We start from the raw sequence: 19216 nt of genomic DNA on the forward strand, positions 1-19216 counted from the left end.
TAGTCAATAGTCATCTCACACGCGAGAGAGTGTTATTGCCTTAGGCGTTCCGCAAGACGAGGCGCGCTCACAGATGTTCGGTGACATCAGTGGACGTGAGCGGAGATAGACGGAAGTTTGGCATTCGTTGCGAGTGCCCGCTTGAACGACGCCTTTAGATATTCTTAGGCCTTGTATTTCGAAACATCACAAGGAATATCACAAAACGCAGGTTATATCACCGCACATCCGAGATCATCATGCAGCCCATCACACGAGCATTCCGCACCGTGCGGCCAGGCTTCTTCCGCCGCCCATTCTCCACGACGCAGCCCGTCAAATCATCCTGGAGCCCGCAACCATCGCCACCACGTCTCCCTAAGGAAGAGCAGGAGATCTTCGAGAAATTGCAAGAGCAATCTACCGGCGCCTTCAGCACTCCGCGCTCGGCCTCTTCACCCACGGACCCCGCGCCGCCTACCAAGAACCCCGTCGCGGACGAGCACGGCAACGTGGGCGAGCCCGCGCGCTCAGCTCAGGCGGATGACATGCTTGCGCAGCTGAAGGAGCGCGCGAGAGTGTCTGCGAATGGCGAAGGAGAGGAGCTACACCCGAATGTCCGGCGAGGCGCTGCGCCTGAGTTCGAGGGCGATGTGAACCCGAAGACTGGAGAGGTGGGAGGCCCGAAGAACAACCCTCTGAGATGGGGCGAGACGAGCGATTGGAGCTACAATGGAAGAGTGACGGACTTTTAAGAGGAGGAACTATGTTACGGATCGTGAATGCGGAGGCAGATCTATATCTACATACGGCGGCGCCTCTGGCACACGTCTTCAAAAAGGCGAGTATGCAATAGTGGCAATAGATGGGTAGGAACATTGTTAAACGTTTGTGGACGCTACAGCCACCTTGAACAACGTATTGATTCCCTTGCGCGCATTGCTATCGGCGAGCCTTCAGGTGCTGTCCATGTTGTCATTGCAAGAAGCGGATTTTGCTGCACTCGCAGGTGTCAGACGAATTGCAAAGGAAGCACACGTTCACGATATTATGATTACACGCTAAAGCTTGCCCATCATGTTCCCACCACCGCTGTTGTACTTGTTCTGCTCGCAGGTGCTAATGATAGCGCCATCTCTTTCCCTTTTCATCACGCCCTGCAGCAAACACATAGTCTTGCCGATTTGAACGATCAAGGGCAATGTTAGTACCTTGACTGATAGACGCAAGGACCCTTGTATAGGAACACTTACCTCCATCTCCATTCGAACCCACTCACCAAGTCTCGCAGTCCTTAGGAAATTGATGCTGAAGTTTCGACTGAAGCCCATTTCCTCCCAGAACCCACGCTTCGCCAATGGGAACGGCAAGTATGCCATCGCTATGTCGTACGCCATGCACTGAGCTGCCCCATGGAGAAGATCTGCAGGGTTGCAATATTCGTACTCGACCGGGAACCTCCATGCGATTTTGACGCTCAGGTGGCTTTTGACCGCTGATACTACGGTCGTGGAGTCCTTCCAGCGAGATTGAAATTGCGGCTTTCCTTTTGACTGTTTGCCATAATCAGTTACTCTGGCCTAATGTGGCTTTGTGAATCGGTATTGGGGGCTAAGATTTTACCTTCCTCGCTACAGGTCCATCGTGAAACGATTTGCTCACCAGGCCGGTCACGTCAATCGTATCTGACTCTGACATCTTTCCGATCTCTGATTGGTCTCCAACTTTGCTTCCTATGGAAGGAACGCCAAATGAGGAGTGGATCTAACACAGTAGAATTAGTGTTCACAAGATCATATGGGATCGGGATATTGTTAGGAAAGCATGAGCATAGCATGCGATTGAGCCATATAAACACACTGGCACGGCACGTATTTTTGAGATACGATTCGTTGGTAGCAGATTCGTAACTTGTTGAGTACTAAGAGTGATCTGATCTGCAGCGGTTTTGGCTGAAAGGGATAATGCACAGGCTTCCCGTTGTGGACCCTGATACCATCATGAGCAACGGAGGTGTCGGAATATGGAAGATCGGTGCTGATGCGGCGTGTTAGGAGTCGATTTCGATAGCCCATTTCTTATTTACGATCCAATTAGGATGTTGAAAGGGTCGCGAAGCATATGCTCGTCTGTCTGCATGCAGTTATCTAGCCCAAGTTCAGTGAAGAAGCTCGAGACCATCACAGCTTGTTTCCTTTGTCCGCATCGACATTGTAGAGCTCATGTTCGCATGTGCTCACTACAGAGCCGTCTTCCTTTTTCAACACTCCTCTGAGCAAAGCTAAGCGTTTGCCAACGCTGACTGTCTGCGAAATTCTCAGCTTTCAGAGTCTTATCGAAGTTCTGCTCTTGACCCATTATTTCGGGCTTCAGGAGCATAATCCGGACTCACCTCACACTCCATCGTCAGCACATCTCCTTCCCTCGCAGGTCGAAGAAGGTTTACGTTGAACGACCTCGATGTCCCGTGACTGCACCAAAAGTCCGGTTCCCGAGCAAGTGGACCCAGGCAGTACATTGTACACACGTCGTGGAAAAGCGTCTGAGCTGCGCCCGCGAGGGTCTTGCCAGGGTTCAGATACTCGGGGTGTACAGCAAAGCGGAAGCTGACTTTCGACTGCGTTGGGGAATATTGCACTGCTGAAGTCACCTCGAGGTTTTCGAACCAGGTCATGTAGAAGGGTCTGGTCGGGAGGGATTTCAGCTGCGAGTGGTGTCAATGTTGCCGCTTACGATTTCATACACCCGTGTTGGGTCAGATTATGTAAATCAGTAGGCTCAAAGCGTACCTTTTGCTTTATTGCCCCTTCGATGAGATGCTTCGTCTGAGGGAGCACGTCTGTCATTTTGGTTTCACGGTGATGGTGTGACTCGAAGAATCACTGGGAAGAGAACAATGTAGAGGACGTTGGACAGACTACGCTTGTAACGCCCACATACACGTTACCTCGGAACATACTGCACGAATAGCTCAGGCTCAGCCGGACTGATCGGCACGGTCATGGAGCGTTTCGATTGGGCTTGCAAACGAGACAGCTGCCAAGAACTGCCTAATACGCTGCAAGCTGCATCCTTCGCGATATTAAACGATCCACTTGTCTCATAGACGACGCTGTGCGTCAAGCTTAGCGATGTCACCACGCGCCCTCGCTGTCTCCCGCAAAATCTCCGCATATTCGTCCGCCATGCTCTCCATACCCCTGCCCGCCCGGTACTGCTCTAGCTTCTCCTCCGCGGACTCGATTTTGCGCCTCAGGCTGATCTTCTCCCTCGACATCTCCGCAGAGCGCTCGCGAAGCTCGGCCTGCATCTCGCTCGAGTAAATTTGCGAAAGAAGCTGCTGATGCTGGACACCGAGCTTTTTCGCCATGCCTTCGGCGACTATGGCTAGATATTCCGCTTTGGCTTTGGAGGCTCGTGAGACTGCGCCGTGGATGGTTTGCTCCAATAGCCTGATGCTGGTGATGTAGATTTGTTTGTACAGGTCGTGCACCATGTTAGTCTCGTGTGTGACTTTCAGGCGAGCTGCCGCAAGGTCTGATCTGCTCGTCGCGAGCGACCGTCTCAGGTTGGCCAGAGTTTGGGGTATGTAGGCAGCATCCATCCTATCCTCTGGCGATATAACACGTGCCAGTATCGCCGCATTCTTGTTCAGATTACGTTCAATGGACGCTGCAACTCGTGAGGGGTTTTCCTATCTCACTTAGCAATAGACCTCGAGATGCGAGCGATGAGCCACAGTACCACAAGCGCATCCACGTACTCCTGCACAATATCCTGGTCTTCTTCGGGTACCTGTCCGTCCAGAGTTGCTGCTGTTATAGCAACCAGCTCTTGCAGCTGCACGCGTAAGTCAGATCGCCTTCTAGCACGCAGGATGACTCTCGAGCCTACCTCGTCCGGTAATGTATCGGCTGTGCAAGATATGCTCCGTAATTCAGATTTGATCAGATCACGTTTCGCTGCTTCAAGTATTGCTGTTCGCAGATCCTATACCATGTCGTGTCAACAATGGGCCCCTTTTTGCGTTTGGGAGGTTTCGACAGCCATTGAAGCTGACACCCTTTCGTGAGATTGATCGTGTTATTATCAGTGTGTCATGAGGCTTACGGTGGCGAAGACATCGCGCTCCTTTTGCGCCTTCTGGTCGAATCCTGAAGAGCCGTCTGGGTTCAGTTTGTTTGTGCACAGGTCGCGGTAGAGGGCTTCGAATTGAGGGTTGTTGGCAAGTAATATAGGGTCCACTGGCGGCAGCATGTTTCTGCCCTTTCTAGCAGATCGAGAATCGCGGTAAGGCGGATGTTGGTGGTGTTTTGGACTCGAACGCAGGTGCTTTGCTTTCGTGGGGCAGGAGGCGAAGTTTGGGGCGAGCGCGTGCTGCACAAAGCGGAGAACATGATCAACGACTTGGTTGTGATTCAGCATGTGATTGAAACTAAACCGTAGATCTACCTCTTGCCTAATGCATTACTACTGCTGCTCTTCAAAAATTTATCACGAAGAACGAGGCAATTTGACATTACAGACATATATAGAAAGAGCGCGATCAGCCTTTGTATGGAATCTATCCTACTTTCGTCTTCACGACAGGGTCTTTCAGCAAACCCACAGATTCAACCGCGTCCAGAACCCTTGAAGCAATGGACTCTGCGATGGGCACAAGCGTCCTGACTACAGGAAGCGCAAGCACGATCTCAAGAATGGAAATCCAGATCATGGTGACCATCAGCACCATTCGGAGCAAGTAGTCCTTCCAAATAAGCTCTGGCTTGTGCCCTCTCGAGTACGTCGAGTCCACAAAATCGAATGGCAGCTTCGCGCCCAAATGGTCGATTGCGACCTTCAAGCCACTACTGAAGCCGTCCTCGTGAAAGCCGTATTTTGTCCAGGCGCCGCAGTAGCTCACACCGCGCGTATTTTGCAGAGCCTCCAAGCGCTTCTGCGCACGAACGGCCTCGACTGTGTAGAGCGGATGTCTATAGATGAATTTCCCCTGCGTCAGGGCGGGGTCTGGCGCGTGACGGGGATTCATGGTGACCAAGACGGGGCCAAGTTTGCTCTCAGGCAGGTGCTGGAGGATGTTCATGCAGTAGGTCAAGCTCACCCCAGCCGGATGAGAGAGCTTTGAGGGCGCGGAATGCGTTAGATAGTTCCAGGCAGTCCATGTCGCACGTCGTCGGGGCATTAGAGTAAGGTCTGAGTGCAAATAGCAGACGTTCTCAGTCGTCTGAAAAGCGGAAAACACATCCATCTCCTCTTGCGACACCTGCTGCAACTTGGACGGAGAGTTCGCAAAGTTCTTTGTGTCAGTTTTCGCGCCATGCTTTGAAAGTATTGGGAGCACGTCGTCTCCATGTGCTGCGATCACGACGTGATGAAACACGTCACCCTGAATGCGACTGGACTCAGAGTCGATCCAGGAGACGGTGACACCTGCATCCTTTTCCTTGGTTGGCCTGACAATGTTCGCGACCTCGCAAGATGTATGTACGTGCAACTTGCCGGCAGGATATCCTTTTACGATCGCATCGATGTATCGCTGTGATCCGCCGGCAATGGTGAGCCAAGGTGGTCGGACTGCCAGCGTCGATAAGAGGTGGTGATTCCACATGAATCGAATCAGCGTGTGCGCCGGGAACTCCAGACTTGTCTTGTCCGGCGATGTACTCCATACTGCAGCAGTCATCGGGATTAAATAGTCGTCCTTGAAAGATTTGGAGTATCCCTCTTTCTCCAAGTACTCGCCAATGGTCATGTCTCGTGAGTATTTCCTGCCCTGAACCGGCGATCCGAATCGGCTGAGAGCGTCCTCGTCGTCATCAGCCAGAAGGTCCAAAGCAAATTGATTGAAGCGGACAATGTCAAAAATCATGCGCCAATGTCGTGGTCTGAACAAATTGCGTCGCTGAGCGAAGATGCCCTGACCCTCTCCAGACCATTCAAAAGCGCCACTATCTCGTGAGACGCCGAATGTCATCTCTGTCTCGACAGGATCGACACCGACTTCTTTGAGGAAGCGGATGAAGTTGGGATACGTGGCAGTGTTCATGACAATGAATCCAGTGTCGACCTGCACCGTTTGATCGCCGACCTCAAAAGGCTGCGTATTCGTGTGGCCTCCCAGCTTGGCCGATTTCTCGAAGACATGGACCTCATAATCCGTGTTCCTCAACGCCCAAGCGGCACCCAGACCAGCACAACCGCTGCCTACGATGGCGACTTTGCGCCGATGTTCTTTGGCAGGCGCCATTTTGTTGACGTCCCGGCTGCGAGACTGATGTGCCTTGCCTTTCCCTCCGAATAGACTCACTAGCGGCGTCAGACTGGACTAGTAAAAAGAGGTATTGATATGCGTTGGGGGAGGTGTGAACAAAGCCACAGATGGCAGGAATGGTGTGGCGCCCACCACGGCGCGATTGCTCTATCATCGATGATGGCACGATGGATACCAGCGGCAGCAACGGGCCGAAAGGCTAGCCTGGCGGAGAGATAGTGGAGTCCAGACTGGACCAAAAGACGAGAGAGATAGCATTGCCATAGGCATTATTATTGAACCTCGTATAGGATCGCTTTTGTTACATTTACCAGCACTTTGTAGATCACATACTGGACTGCCAAACGCGTACGTACATCGTGTTGTTGGCCCCCGCGCATGAGTCGCTGGCCGCAGTCAAGACCTCGGTCTAGGCCACATCGGGAAGGAAGCCGGCGTGGCAGTGGAGTTGCAGCGTGACGATGTCCCGGGCTTGCTTCCAAGGCATCAACATTCACTAACTCACTCCCCCATACACAGGCAGACTACCTCATACGTTGGACCAGCAGGGCGCATCAGTTCGAACTAAATTACCTCAGCGCTGCAAATCCCCACCAATCCGCATCCACCCTTTCGCGACCGCTGCCGCAGAAGGCAAACACCCAACTGAAGCCCCCTCCATCGACAAGCACAATGGACTCTGACGCAGGCTCCGAGCGCTTCGGCAGCTACGAGGCCGAGCTCAAGCTCGTACAAGCCGACCTCAGCCAGAAACTCGACCAGATCCCCGAACTGTCTGGCGAGCCCAGGAAGGCCGCGATCAGCCAGGTGGAGCGCGCGCTCGAAGAAGCCGGCGAGATCCTGGATTCGATGCGCTTGGAGAAATCGAACATCCCGCAGAATCTGAAGACGAAAGTCAATCAGCGCTTCCGGAATTACGAGAGCGACGTCGACGCCGCGAAGCGTAAGCTCAAGGGCTTCCAGAGCGACAAGGCGGCGCTTTTCGGCAACCGGTACACGGACGACCCGTCGCGCGATGAGCAGCTGGAGCAGAGGCAGCAGCTGCTGAGTGGCACGGATAGGTTGGAGAGGAGCAGCGGCAGGCTGCGCGAGAGCCAGCGGATAGCGCTCGAGACTGAGGACATTGGGCGTAATACGCTTTCGGATCTTGCGAGCCAGCGCGAAACGATTGAGCACACGAGGGGTACACTGTTGGAGAGCGAGGGATACACGGACAGGAGTAACAAGACTCTGAGGGGCATGGCTCGAAGGTATTTACCGAGCCTGTGGTGAAACGATGAGAGGGTTCTGTGCTGACGATTTATTAGGATGGCCACTAATAAGATGGTGACGATTGCGATCATCACCGTGCTGGTCCTCCTGATCATTGCGGTCATTGTCAGCAAGTTCAGGTAGTTTTGTGCTGGTTTCACAAGCTCGGGGATTCACGGTTCACGGCGTTGAGCGCTGTAATATTACGAGGCAGTCTGCTTTATCTATTGATACCATACCCCAGAAATGGTAGATGCATCCTAGACCTTCTTCAAATGCGACGTGGGTTTCAGGCGAAAGAAAAACGGGGCTATCCTGTGCTTGTATCCCTCAATATCTGAACGCTGCACTTTCCGTCGACTTAATAGTGTCCATTCTCTAAGTGCAGTCCTCGTATGAGTAGGTACTGGAAAAGTGGAGTTCTGTGTCCGCCAAACTCGGGAACCATCCTCTGTTTGGGAAGATTTAAGGCGATATATTTTGCATCTGGGTATGAAAGATAGCCTGCCAACGCCGCGCTAAACCGATAGACATATCCACGAAGAATGGGCCAGGCAAGACCAGCCTAGTCCTCCTTCATAGCCTCATCGCCGTCTCCGCCCTCGCCAAAAATATCCTCCATTTTGCCTTCTCCCTCTTCGTCTCCTTCCTCCTCCCCCGTACCGTCCACGCCACCCATATCTTCATCTTCTTGCTTCGCAGCTGACGGTGCGGCGCCGGCAGTTCCATTGACCCTCGGCTCGTCCTCTTCTTCCTCTGAATCCCACTCTTCCTTCAAACCCCAGCCAACTCCAGTGAGACAGTACTTCTCTTCCGGCAACTGCACGCCATATCCCCTCTCGACCTTCGGCAGCGCCACCCGATTCCGCTCCTGCGCCTGCTCCAACATGAACTCCTTCGGCAGCGCGGCCTCGAACGCATAGCCTTGCCTGCTTGCGATCGCCTGCCTCAGCGCCGTCACAGTGATATTGCTCCCGTCGTCGCCAGCAGCCGCGCGCCGCTTGTCCTGCGCTCCAGACGTGTATCCCTCCGCGCTCAGGCGCAGCGAGTCGGACAGCACGGACGATGTGTAGCGGTAGGCGAAGTCGAGGAGCTGCAGCGGGACCCGCTCTTGGTAGTTTTGCACGCCGAGGTTTTGCAGCACTGTATGGATGAGGCGCGCATCGCGCGGGCGTTTGCTTAGACCATCGTCTTGTTGTGAGGTGAGAGGCGCTTCGGGGTCGGCTTTGGGCTGTGAATCTGCGGGCTTGTTGGCGGTATCGGTGGTAGGCGGTGTTGATGGGTGGCCGTTTTGGAGTTGAGGAGATGCCATTGTGGGTGTTGCGGTGTTGCGCGCAGCTTGATGAGTCTGTCGCGAAGGCTTGCACGCCAGCTAGCAGTCGGAAAAAAGATTGATCGCCGATGCAATACCGAGCACAAGAGAAGAAGCGGTTTTGAGTTACTCTCGGAGGGATTGGCTTGGACTGGGCGGATTCGAGCGGGTTAGTTTGTCAAGGGAAGTGAAGTGAATCGCACGATGAGGCTCTGAAGCGGCTTCCCCGCGAAACGTGAAGTCGGGGATTCAGAACGCGGCTGGTGGCTGCGAACGACCGCATCTGGCAACCATCGCAACTGCGGTGCCTCAGCCGCAACTGGGTGTCTGAGAGTAGGCTATCAAGGGTTTTTCATTTCCGTTAATAGTACCTGAACACTGTCACGTCGGTCGTCTGCCATTTAGTCATTGTACTAGCTCCAGCACTGTAAAGGCAGCTTTGCCGGTTACAATAAAGTAGCCGAGGAAAACGCGTCTTCTAGACGCGTGCTTTCACGCCGATTGCCACAGGGCGTTGATAGCATCCACCCTAACACTCTCGGACTCCCGGCGCGCTGAAGACTCGTTCTTTACCAGCCATGTCTGGCTCTTACGACAATACTCACCGGGCATTCCTACAAGCTCTCCTCGCCCGCCCAACACTCACGTTCGCCGATGCACAACCCCTCATCGCCCTGATACAGACTCAGCAAGATCCCACCCGCCCGGTTTTAGAAGGCGACATCACACGTGCAGATTTCGACCACTACATTCATGCCGTCAACAATGCGCTCTCGCCCTTCGACATGGAAGTCCGCAGCACGGCGCACCAGTCCGCGCGAGGTGTCGAAGTCTTCGCGCTCGTGAACACGGCTAGCGATGCCTTGACGCAAATGGCCACCGTGCATACCGCCGACGAGATTGCGTTCGTCAAGCGTGTGCTCGACTGCATGTTCGAAACGAACAACACCCGCCGCGCGGAAATCATGGCCGTCTCCGGTCAACAGGCTCTCAATCTCGCGAAAGCACCCGATGCGAGACGACAAAGCGGCGCCGTCGCAGACGACACTCAAAGTCAGGCCGCCAATGCCAGTCTGACCATGGCGCAAGCAGAGAAGGTCCTTCGGCTCCTTGTTGCCGAGTCCTGGTTTGAGCAGTCGCAACACGGCTTCTACACTCTGTCCCCGCGCGCTCTGATGGAACTCCGCGGCTGGCTACTAGACACGTACAACGACCGAGACGCCGAGTCCGACAACTCGGATCAAGGGCACTTACACGAAAAGATCAAAGTATGCGCTGCGTGCCGCGAGATTGTCACACAAGGCCAGCGTTGCCCGGATCCGACGCTGCGGTGTCCGGCGCGCTTGCACTCTCACTGCGTTGGCAAGATGTGGCGCGCGCAAGGCGGTAGGGAGGTTTGTCCCAGTTGCTCGCGCGAATGGAAGAATCCATTGCATGTGGGGGAGAAGGCAGCGAGAAGAGGCAGGCAGAGTGGGAGCGCGGGTGGGAGGGGACGACCAGGGCCTGCGGAATCGGAAGTCGCAAACGAAAGCGAGTAATGAGGGGCGTTGGTACGCAAGATTCCCTGGCTTGCAGGTGAGTTCACTTTTTAGTAGGGCCTCTTTTAGCGACGGCGTTTGGCGCACGCTCTATACGGACTTTGGAGCGCTGTTCGCTCAGTACACTGTGGAGACGATCTCTTGACGAGATAATGCGACATGTAAAAGGGAAATCCAGGAATGTCGCTTTTCTGGCATGACAGGCATGAGAATATGAGATAATTGCAACAACGAAGTGTATCCATGAGACGCTTTCCTTTCGGCTGAACGCTGATGTTTCCGATTTGTACTTTTTCTCGTTTCCGTCTTCTCCGCTCGTCTAAAAGCACGCCGCACTCAATTCAAGACCGCGACGGGGAGCGAGAAAAGCCCCACACAACCCAGCAGCAGCGCCCTGCTGGATGCGCGATCGCAGCAGCATCCAGCCCAGAGAAAAGCGACATGAAAACTCCTTCCCCCGCGCCAGTGACCGGAAGATACACTCTTTAACGGTAAGACTTCTGGTAGCGCGCACGGGCACCGGGACCGCCGAACTTCTTGGGCTCCATCCGCCTGTTGTCGGCGACGAGGAGGGTGCGGTCGTAGGCGACGAGGGCCTGCTTAAGCTGGTTCTTGCTGTGCTCGTCGACGTACTTCTGGTAGTAGGCGATCTGTAGGTGGGCGTGTGGTTAGTGCATGTTCGTTTTTCGAGGGGCGTTTCGCAAGAAATTTGCTCGTCGCGACGAGATTTTCGAGATCGGTTCGGGTAGACGTACAATGCCCTTGGCAATGGCCTGACGGATGGCGTAGACCTGGGAGGTGTGACCACCACCACGGACGCGGACGCGGATGTCAATGCCAGCTGTTACAGCAATTTGTTAGCGAATGTCCTCTTGCGTAAAATCTCCGACAACAATGGCCCCTCCCATTCCTTTCGCGCTGCGACCTTCCATTTCAGTAATCCCATCTCTTGTCTTTCCATTACTTCCACCCTATTCCCATCTCCCCACCTAATCCTCCAAAACATTTCCAGATCCTTCCCACATCCTTCTTTCAGGCGAACGTACCGAACTTGTCCAGACCGAGGAGGAGGACGGGCTCGTAGACCTTGAAGCGGAGGACCTGGGGCTCAACAAGGCTCAGAGGCTGGCCGTTGACCTTGATGAGGCCCTTGCCGGCCTTGCAGTGCGCGACGGCGGTGGCGGTCTTCTTCTTGCCGAAGCACTGGACGGACTGAACGGACGCCATTCTTGCGGTTGTGTGTGAGAAGGGGAGAAGCGTCGGGGCAGTCGTTCGATCTCGCGGGGTCGTCGTTGGGCGGCTGGTCCTGATGTCGAGATGCGCTTTCGCTAATTCCATTTCTGCGCGGTGCGAGCGTCGCCAAGCCCCGGTGGGCGGGAATTGCCGCGGGCGAAGCGCGCCCAAAAGTGTCGCTTGACTTTCCGTTCTTATCGACTTTGCGCTCCACGGCAGCTTACGCTCGCTTTTCCGTTGTCGATAAGAAAACTTTAGATCATCCCGGACGCTTTGTACGGCAGTTGAGGACATGATATGAATCGTCAATGTGCTGGACTGAAGCAGCATGCAACTTGCACGCAAACGTTGATCAACAGTTTCGTCACACAGGAATCCCGCAGGAGATGGAAATCGGGTTTATGCAACCAACTGTGCACTTGTCCGGCATCTCAGCATAGCTGTGGCATCACCACGATGATTCTCAGAGATGATCTCATCCGTCGCATTGGCAACATAGCTGGTCTGCTTGACGCAGACTGGGCATACAAAGATACTGGATAAGTCTAGTGATTGGGCTATCACCTATTGTAGGGCTCGGTGCTGTATTTCGTACGCCACTGGCGGAAAATGGAAGACCGCTCTAACTGACTGGGGCTGTCTCGTCAGATTTGCGAGCTTACTGGGACGCACTTGCGGTATAGCAAAATTGCCAATCGCGATACTGGGGAGATCAATGTATTTGTAGTGCAGTGGGGTTTTGTTCTTGTTGTTACTTTAGCGACTGCAACCAATCATCTTTACATCCAATGTAGCGCGCGCACGAACGTCGTAGACGGTTGACAACTGTGTATATCTTGTCAGTATCCAAGACTGATGACGCCAGGTAATCGACTTGAACACAGTATCCGATCTTGACACTCTAGTCGCTATCAATAGATGTGATTCCTACAAAAACGCTGTGCCAACTGGGTTTCTCTAGAAGGTCGTCACACTATGATACTCATTGCGAATTGCAGAACTCGACCTCTAGCTCCTATCTCACTTTCGAGCAATACGTGGGAGCAATACGCGGGATGTGAAAGAAACCACGCTAGGGCTTCCATCTCCAGCAAAAAGTTGTACCACAATTTCTTGCGGTAAGATGTTTGATGTACGAGCCCAGGTGACCAGACCCAGCTCGCTTGGCAAAGGCCTCGACTTTGATGAGTGTCTGTCCGGCATTCTGGCGTCCAAGCAGCCACGCCACTCCAGATGTCCGAGAGGTCATTGACATGCGATCGCGTGAAGATGGATCACCTAAGGATCTCATTGTAACTTACAATACACAACACGGCCATTTTCCGAGAAAACGTCTGGAGACAACAACACACCCGGCATTTATCCTCCATCAGCATGACGCAGGGCAGACGCTAGCGAACCGGTGCCGACGGGCCGTGGGGGGCCGCTCTCAATGTCTGGCCGCTTTCGTGGGGATGGTGTGGCGATAGCGTCCTTTGGCTGATGTCGGCATGGCTACTAGCGAGACATCTGGGAGCGAGTGTCACGGAAGTGAACACGATTAGGCAGGCAGTCTATGCACTCGTTGACCATTTCTCAAATAGCACAACAATGTACATCTCACGGAAGGAGGTCGCTGTTGATTCATCACGGTGGAAAAAGACATGCAAGAGACAAGTGAAATTTCCAGGTCACTTCCCGAGCGATCGGCGAGCGGCTCCAACTCCCATTTGATGAAAGCCGCCATGTGCCACCCTCCGCCTTCCAACGCGACCGCTACCTTATCTTCTTCTCCGCACTCGCTGTCGCGCTTCCAACTTCATTCCAGGCGCTTCCTGCCTGTCATTCCCAAAACTGCTGTTGATCACTCAAAGCGTTTCTAAACATCCACCAAGTTATTGAAAATCCATTTCTAAAGCCTTGCACATTCTTCTCGCCACCACTTCGCTTTCTCCGCAACCACTCCGATAGCGACGGAAGTCTACGGTTTGCTTGGCCGGGAGCATCGTAAGATTGAGCCAGGACTAAGCGGATATGGTACTTACGCGAGAAGGATCCCCTCGAGACCCAGACAAGTTTCCAGCTGCGCAGCTATTTCTGCTAGGTCAGTTCACACCTTTTCCCCGTTTGTAACGACTGTTGACACCGCCCTACAGCACTCGTTCGTGTCGCTGAACCTATCGCCATCACCTCAATTTTTCCATACGCCTGGAAGCTCGTACTGCACTTCGAGATCGGCGACAGGAGTAATGCTTCTTTCTACGCGGGCATTCTCATCGCGGCCTTCGCTTTGGCGGAGGCTTGCACCAGTGTGTATGTTGGACTACATTTGAGCCCTTTTGTATGTTCTCCCATATCTCAGCGGAGATTAATTCCCATCACAGGTTCTGGGGTGCGCTGTCAGATAGGCTAGGAAGGAAGCCAGTAGTGCTGATGGGATGCTGTGGCACCATCTTCTCTCTTCTGTCGGTCGGCTTGAGCACCAATTTCTGGATTGCACTTCTAGGTCGAGCACTTGGCGGAGCTTTGAACGGCAATGTCGGAGTCATTCAGACCATGGTTGGTGAGATGATCACAAACCCAGAGCATGAGCGTAAGTACCGTTCCAAGCTTCTCGTAGCCATGCTGTTGCTGACGTCTCCAAGCCAAGGCATACGCTGTCATGCCCTTCGTATGGTCTGTGGGCACAATCATAGGGCCTTCCATTGGTGGTCTGTTTTCTGAGCCAGCGAAGAATTTCCCTGGCCATTTCTCGCCAAACGGCATTTTTGCGAAGTTTCCTTACCTCCTGCCGAACCTGATATGCTCAGCGTTGATGGTCACCTCAATTATTGCAGCGTGGATATTCATGGCGGAAACCCATCCGGACAAGCAACCACCTCGGGCCCCCGATGTTCCGCATAGGCCAAGTATGTCCACTGGTAGACCGCTTTTCCCTGCACAGCCAACTTCCACCGGCGCTGGCGCCAACATCGAACATGAGAGCTACGGCACCTTCAACCATATCGAAGAGTCAGCTGTCGAGGAAGACTGGAATGTTACGGCAGACGGCACGAGCAGGGACTCTGATGCCAGTGGGAAGACTTTCACCAAGCGAGTCATCCTGCTTACTGTTGCTTTGGGGATTTTCACGTACCACAGCATGACCTACGACCACCTTCTTCCCATTTTCTTCCAAGACGAGCGTGTGCCGCCTGATGGGACGCATATGCTAGACAACAGTTTCACACCAGGCTCGCTCGCTGGTGGCCTCGGCCTGAGTACGAAAGACGTCGGTGTCATCATGACGGTGCAAGGCCTTATTGCGCTCTTCATTCAAGCAGTCGTTTTCCCTCTCATGGCGAGCTACCTCGGAATCTGGCGCACCTTTATCGTGGTCACCGTGGCGCATCCGGTCGCCTACTTCATCGTTCCTTGGCTGGTCTATCTGCCGCAAAATCTGCTGTACCCAGGTATTTATGCCTGCCTGGCAGTCCGCAATCTGACCTCAATCGTGGCCTACCCGATCCTTCTGATTCTCATCAAAGAAGCCTCGCCTGCACCTAATTGTCTTGGCAAGATCAACGGGCTTGCTGCTTCTACAGGTGCTGCTTGCCGCACTATGGCTGCGCCTATCGCTGGTTTCCTGTATGGTGTTGGCATTCAGATTGATCTTACCGCGCTGGCTTGGTGGGCTAGTACCGTCGTCGCCCTCGCCGGAGCTGTGCAGGCTTTTTTCATCAACCAACGGAAGACTGGACCTCAGCATGAGGTTCATGTGGCAGCGCCTTTTCAATTCATGGAGAATGAGCACCGACACCGACAAACCCGCCACTCAATCGTTCACATCCATGTTGGCGAAGAACGTGGCAACGATGACACTGACGAGAGGACTCCACTGAGGCCAACCCGATCTGCCATTCACTGATTGAGAAGAAGCTATTTCCTTACTTTTGAGTTTGGTTCTGGGTTTGAACGGGCGTCTGGATTAGTGTTAGAAGCGATTGGTTGGGACTTTGATTACGGATTGAAGGATTTGGCGGGCATGGCATACAGCACACGGCATAGAATGCGTACCCTCTTTGGCGTTGGGGGGGAATAGAATGAATGGTTTTGGCGATACTGACACGTTCATAGAGCATATACAAGCTGTACAATCTCTATTTGGTCATCTTTCGTAGATGCGCGGTTCAAACTCCAGACTTGTGAAGTGAAGAGAGCAATCATTAGCGTCGGCTTTACGAAGTAGGCAAGGGCAGGAGTAAGGTGAGGTCAAGGTGTCTAGAACATCATCGGTCTTTCACATGGCCATACTTTGTTGCGTCTTCTTCACTCGGCAGCGGCTCACTGGTGGAACTCATTCACTTTGCTCACGCGCTTATCACAAGTCGAATTTCGTTCGATCAAAGATTCTCCGATCCCTCATCACTGAACATCATCATCTCTGAGACAGCGGCAACCCCGTCCTCGACTTGCGCCACAAACTGACGAACGCAAGTGCTCACATTATTGCGTCTTACTCAAACTAGATTGACCGAGACAAGCGCACACAATGGCTCGGTCTGCGGTTTCCACGGTATTCAACACAACCGAGCTGCTGGAAATGATCCTGCTCACGGAGAATGTTCGCATGCAGAAGCTCTTCGTCCTGCAGCGTGTCAACAAGAAGTTCCAGGACGTGACCGAGGGATCTCCGCTTCTTCGAATCAAGATGTTCGTGGACTACAGCTCGGTGGGCGCCACGAAGATACCCGCCAACCCGCGGGAGCTGAAGCACTTCATGAACACTCTGACCAACCCTATTACTGGACCGATACGGACATCTTCGCATATCTTCGTGCGCGGACTGAGCAGGCACTCGGGAATATTAGCTCAGGAAGGAGCGGGTAGATCTTTCGATGCCGCCCTGGAGTTGCTCCCATTCCGCCACTTCGACTTCAACCTGGGCACCGACGACTCCGGGCTCTACGTCTCATCTTCGACTCTCAAGTACGGCGCCGTGGAGAAGAGGCTGGAGCCTCGCTTGGCTGGGTCTTGGAGGAGACTGAAAATCACCAGAGTACCGGCGAAGCTCGAGTTCAGGCACATCCGTCTCGTTATTAGGCGCGATGGCGGTCCGAGTGACACGGTGTTCGAAGCAGATGAGCACACGACCATGGGAGACCTTGCGGACTGGCTTGCCAAGTGGTACCATATCAGATACCTTGAGTACAAGCGGAACCACAGTCTCTCTGGACAATTCTTCTTGAAAGCGGACATTCACATCATCTGAGAGCTACGAGCATCTTCATTCCGAAGGCTCATGGCCTGCTTGACGATGCAGTTCAGTAAGATTCTACACCCTGCCCCATTCAGTCACTTTCATTTCAGAGAATCAGTAAGAAACCAAATGCACCAAAACCCTTTTAATCCTGCTTCATCGTGATCGTGCGTATATGGGCATCAATTGTTCTCAGAGCGTGTGATCATTCGAGAACTGGATCGGTTGGACCGTTTGACCTTGAGAGAGACGCTGGTAATTCAATATCTATACAACACATAATACAGTCCTGTCATTTTTCCAATCAACGAAATGAATTATCAGTCCGAGCCAGCAGAAGCACGGTTACAAAATGTCCATGCACTCAGCCTCAAGCAGACGTTCAACCGCGTCACATGAAATCCGCCTCCGATGATGAGCGGCCGATTTGCCTCGGCTCATTTGCTCGGACTTCCTCAAGCGCACAACAAACACCAGCCTCCTAACACCCGATCCTTCGTCCCACGCGCTGTACAACATGTGAGGTGTCGTTACATCTAATACTGGATTTTCATCAAGATGGGTCCGCCACGGCCTGCCAGCGACGATAGTCGTTCCTCATCTGGATCGACCGGCGCTTCGAAGCGCCCCATCGACCCGATCACGCGCACCGCGTTGCGCTACACTATCAGCCCGCGGGAATATGAATTGCTCCACCAATACCTAATATCACGTGCACCGGAGAGAGTGCAGAAAAGGACGCCGAACCCACCACGGTACGAAAGAATCATCAAAAGCGCTAGTGAGACGGGCGACTACAATGTCGCGAGTTTTCGCGCCGCGTTGCGGGTCTTCGTCGCCGCGTACACCGGGTTGAAGGGATGGGAAGTCATATCGCGCCATATTGCGAATCGAAGAGGAGGAACACAATCCAAGTCGAAAGCTGTTGTCTATGGCCATCCCAACGGCCGAATCGCGCTATCTCTTTCCACTATACTGCTGTTCCATCGCCTGCTCACTCGCTTCTTCCGGCGTCTTCGCGCATCGCTTTTGGAGGGGTCTGCTGAGCCCTGGCGGAACCGCAACCCGACACTGGCACGTCTTCTCACGTCTAAATACACACCTGCCGTTGGCTCGTCATTGGCAGGCCTATGCCTTGGAGTAAGCCCTGCCGACCAGCTGAGGATCACCGTAGCCATCTATACATTCTCGCGAAGCCTTGAGTTCGGATACAACGCCCTCTCCGAGTCTGGATACATCTGGCCTAATGGCAAGCCGTCGTGGTTCGGTAGCTGGCTGATCATGCCATTCGCGTGTGGCCAGCTCCTGCATGCTTTTGTCCTGGACCGGGACTGCTTTCCCGAGAGCTATGGCCGATTCATCTTGCGACAGAGCCCCGAGTATATTCAAACAAGGCCCGCAGACTATCCTCCCAACAAGCCATGGCCCGCTACCTTCGACATTGTCGATGCCCTTGCTGGTCTAAGCAAATTGAAGTGGCCAGCGTTCATCTCACCCATCCTCTTCCCAGGCAAGAAGGAAACTCTCCCGCCTACCCTTACAAAAGTCGGTCCTTTGACTGCCTCGGCACACCCGCTCCTCACGCACACAAGTTGTGCCGTGCTCCACCCAAAGGATCCAAGCTGCAGCCGCACATATCTGAAGTACTTCCTCCGGTCTTTCCCTTCAGTAGCCCGCTTTTTCACTCTCATCTACGGTGCCTTCGCCATGCTGGTTTATAAATCGCTCCTCAAAGACCCCATGCCGTTCCTCAACCGCCTAGCAGCTCGCATCCTACGCATGAGCGTTTTCATCACCGGCGCAATCGGCACGTCGTGGGGCTCCATCTGCCTGTTCAACAACTACCTGCCGCGCGCAATGCTCCCCACTCAGCGCTGGTTCCTCGGCGGCTTCCTCGGCGGTCTGTGGGCTTACGTGGCCAGGAACGGCGAGCGCGGCAACTTCTTGTACAGTCTGCGGCTGTCGATCGACAGCCTTTGGAAGGTTGGGAGGAAGAGAGGGTGGTGGAAGGGTGTCAAGGATGGAGACGTGCTTGTTTTTGTGGCGAGTTTGGCGCTTTTGAACGTGGTTTACGAGGGCAGGCCTTCGGCGGTCAAGGGCTCTGCTGTTAGGAAGGCCGTGGGAGTTATGAGAGGAGATGGCTGGGTGGATAGGGCCGAGGCGAAGCACGAAGCTGTCAAGGCCGAGGCGGCGGCGGAGACGACGAAGATGTCGCAGGCGACTGACGAGAAGGAGGAATTGTAGAACTGAAAAGACCCTCAACGGGCATGAATGTAATGTAACTTCAATGTGTTAGATACCCGTTTAGATGTAGGATGGAGTGAAAGATCAAGTTGAAATCAAGCATGTTCACATCGATCGAAGAATCAAATCACCATTGTGTGAGGCGCCCCAAGTTCCCGTGAAAAGGA

At 53.7% G+C, this 19216-nt stretch overlaps 11 protein-coding genes across 11 annotated transcripts; 5 read left to right on the forward strand and 6 right to left on the reverse strand.

Moving 5' to 3' along the window:
- Positions 1-239: 239 nt before the first annotated feature.
- On the forward strand, positions 240-734 carry WHR41_00187 (uncharacterized protein; the record flags this gene model as incomplete). Its single annotated transcript, XM_069368793.1, has 1 exon — positions 240-734. One exon carries the CDS (start codon positions 240-242, stop codon positions 732-734), a length of 495 nt encoding a protein of 164 aa, XP_069234205.1.
- A 306-nt stretch (positions 735-1040) lies between these two features.
- Positions 1041-1677, reverse strand: WHR41_00188 (uncharacterized protein; the record flags this gene model as incomplete). Its single annotated transcript, XM_069368794.1, has 2 exons — positions 1041-1532; positions 1642-1677. The coding sequence occupies 2 exons, from the start codon at positions 1675-1677 to the stop codon at positions 1041-1043; spliced, it is 528 nt and encodes a 175-aa protein (XP_069234214.1).
- A 119-nt stretch (positions 1678-1796) lies between these two features.
- WHR41_00189 (uncharacterized protein) lies at positions 1797-2825 on the reverse strand (the record flags this gene model as incomplete). The annotated part of the gene is made up of 3 exons (XM_069368795.1): positions 1797-2285; positions 2372-2683; positions 2769-2825. The coding sequence occupies 3 exons, from the start codon at positions 2823-2825 to the stop codon at positions 2160-2162; spliced, it is 495 nt and encodes a 164-aa protein (XP_069234213.1). The 3' UTR covers positions 1797-2159.
- A 254-nt stretch (positions 2826-3079) lies between these two features.
- On the reverse strand, positions 3080-4317 carry WHR41_00190 (uncharacterized protein; the record flags this gene model as incomplete). The annotated part of the gene is made up of 4 exons (XM_069368796.1): positions 4090-4317; positions 3874-3969; positions 3724-3819; positions 3080-3673 (listed from the first exon to the last, which is right to left on the reverse strand). The coding sequence occupies exons 1-4, from the start codon at positions 4234-4236 to the stop codon at positions 3080-3082; spliced, it is 933 nt and encodes a 310-aa protein (XP_069233953.1). The 5' UTR covers positions 4237-4317.
- Positions 4318-4543: 226 nt separating this feature from the next.
- On the reverse strand, positions 4544-6229 carry WHR41_00191 (uncharacterized protein; the record flags this gene model as incomplete). The annotated part of the gene is made up of 1 exon (XM_069368797.1): positions 4544-6229. One exon carries the CDS (start codon positions 6227-6229, stop codon positions 4544-4546), a length of 1686 nt encoding a protein of 561 aa, XP_069233954.1.
- A 508-nt stretch (positions 6230-6737) lies between these two features.
- Positions 6738-7871, forward strand: WHR41_00192 (uncharacterized protein). Its single transcript, XM_069368798.1, has 2 exons — positions 6738-7503; positions 7561-7871. Exons 1-2 carry the CDS (start codon positions 6926-6928, stop codon positions 7646-7648), a joined length of 666 nt encoding a protein of 221 aa, XP_069233955.1. The 5' UTR covers positions 6738-6925; the 3' UTR covers positions 7649-7871.
- A 198-nt stretch (positions 7872-8069) lies between these two features.
- On the reverse strand, positions 8070-8816 carry WHR41_00193 (uncharacterized protein; the record flags this gene model as incomplete). Its single annotated transcript, XM_069368799.1, has 1 exon — positions 8070-8816. The coding sequence occupies one exon, from the start codon at positions 8814-8816 to the stop codon at positions 8070-8072; it is 747 nt and encodes a 248-aa protein (XP_069233956.1).
- A 578-nt stretch (positions 8817-9394) lies between these two features.
- Positions 9395-10354, forward strand: WHR41_00194 (uncharacterized protein; the record flags this gene model as incomplete). Its single annotated transcript, XM_069368800.1, has 1 exon — positions 9395-10354. One exon carries the CDS (start codon positions 9395-9397, stop codon positions 10352-10354), a length of 960 nt encoding a protein of 319 aa, XP_069233949.1.
- RPS16B (40S ribosomal protein uS9) lies at positions 10305-11668 on the reverse strand. Its single transcript, XM_069368801.1, has 3 exons — positions 11401-11668; positions 11110-11195; positions 10305-11004 (listed from the first exon to the last, which is right to left on the reverse strand). Exons 1-3 carry the CDS (start codon positions 11579-11581, stop codon positions 10840-10842), a joined length of 432 nt encoding a protein of 143 aa, XP_069233950.1. The 5' UTR covers positions 11582-11668; the 3' UTR covers positions 10305-10839.
- Positions 11669-13381: 1713 nt separating this feature from the next.
- On the forward strand, positions 13382-15473 carry WHR41_00196 (uncharacterized protein; the record flags this gene model as incomplete). The annotated part of the gene is made up of 4 exons (XM_069368802.1): positions 13382-13670; positions 13723-13879; positions 13951-14159; positions 14212-15473. The coding sequence occupies exons 1-4, from the start codon at positions 13601-13603 to the stop codon at positions 15471-15473; spliced, it is 1698 nt and encodes a 565-aa protein (XP_069233951.1). The 5' UTR covers positions 13382-13600.
- A 1890-nt stretch (positions 15474-17363) lies between these two features.
- Positions 17364-19049, forward strand: WHR41_00197 (uncharacterized protein; the record flags this gene model as incomplete). The annotated part of the gene is made up of 1 exon (XM_069368803.1): positions 17364-19049. One exon carries the CDS (start codon positions 17364-17366, stop codon positions 19047-19049), a length of 1686 nt encoding a protein of 561 aa, XP_069233952.1.
- Between the last annotated feature and the right edge of the window lie 167 nt (positions 19050-19216).

This window comes from Cladosporium halotolerans, assembly GCF_011745625.1.
Source record: "Cladosporium halotolerans strain TM138-S3 chromosome Unknown Sca1, whole genome shotgun sequence".
Classification (NCBI taxonomy): Eukaryota; Fungi; Ascomycota; class Dothideomycetes; order Cladosporiales; family Cladosporiaceae; genus Cladosporium; species Cladosporium halotolerans.

Bases quoted from the DNA above. Each gene is read 5' to 3' on its own strand.
- WHR41_00192 (XM_069368798.1), top strand. From the start codon at position 6,926: ATGGACTCTGACGCAGGCTCCGAGCGCTTCGGCAGCTACGAGGCCGAG. The intron at 7,504-7,560 runs GTATTTACCGAG...ACGATTTATTAG, and splicing joins CTGAGGGGCATGGCTCGAAG to GATGGCCACTAATAAGATGG.
- RPS16B (XM_069368801.1), bottom strand. From the start codon at position 11,581: ATGGCGTCCGTTCAGTCCGTCCAGTGCTTCGGCAAGAAGAAGACCGCC. The intron at 11,196-11,400 runs GTACGTTCGCCT...TTGCTGTAACAG, and splicing joins CCTCGGTCTGGACAAGTTCG to CTGGCATTGACATCCGCGTC. The intron at 11,005-11,109 runs GTACGTCTACCC...GCCCACCTACAG, and splicing joins AGGCCATTGCCAAGGGCATT to ATCGCCTACTACCAGAAGTA.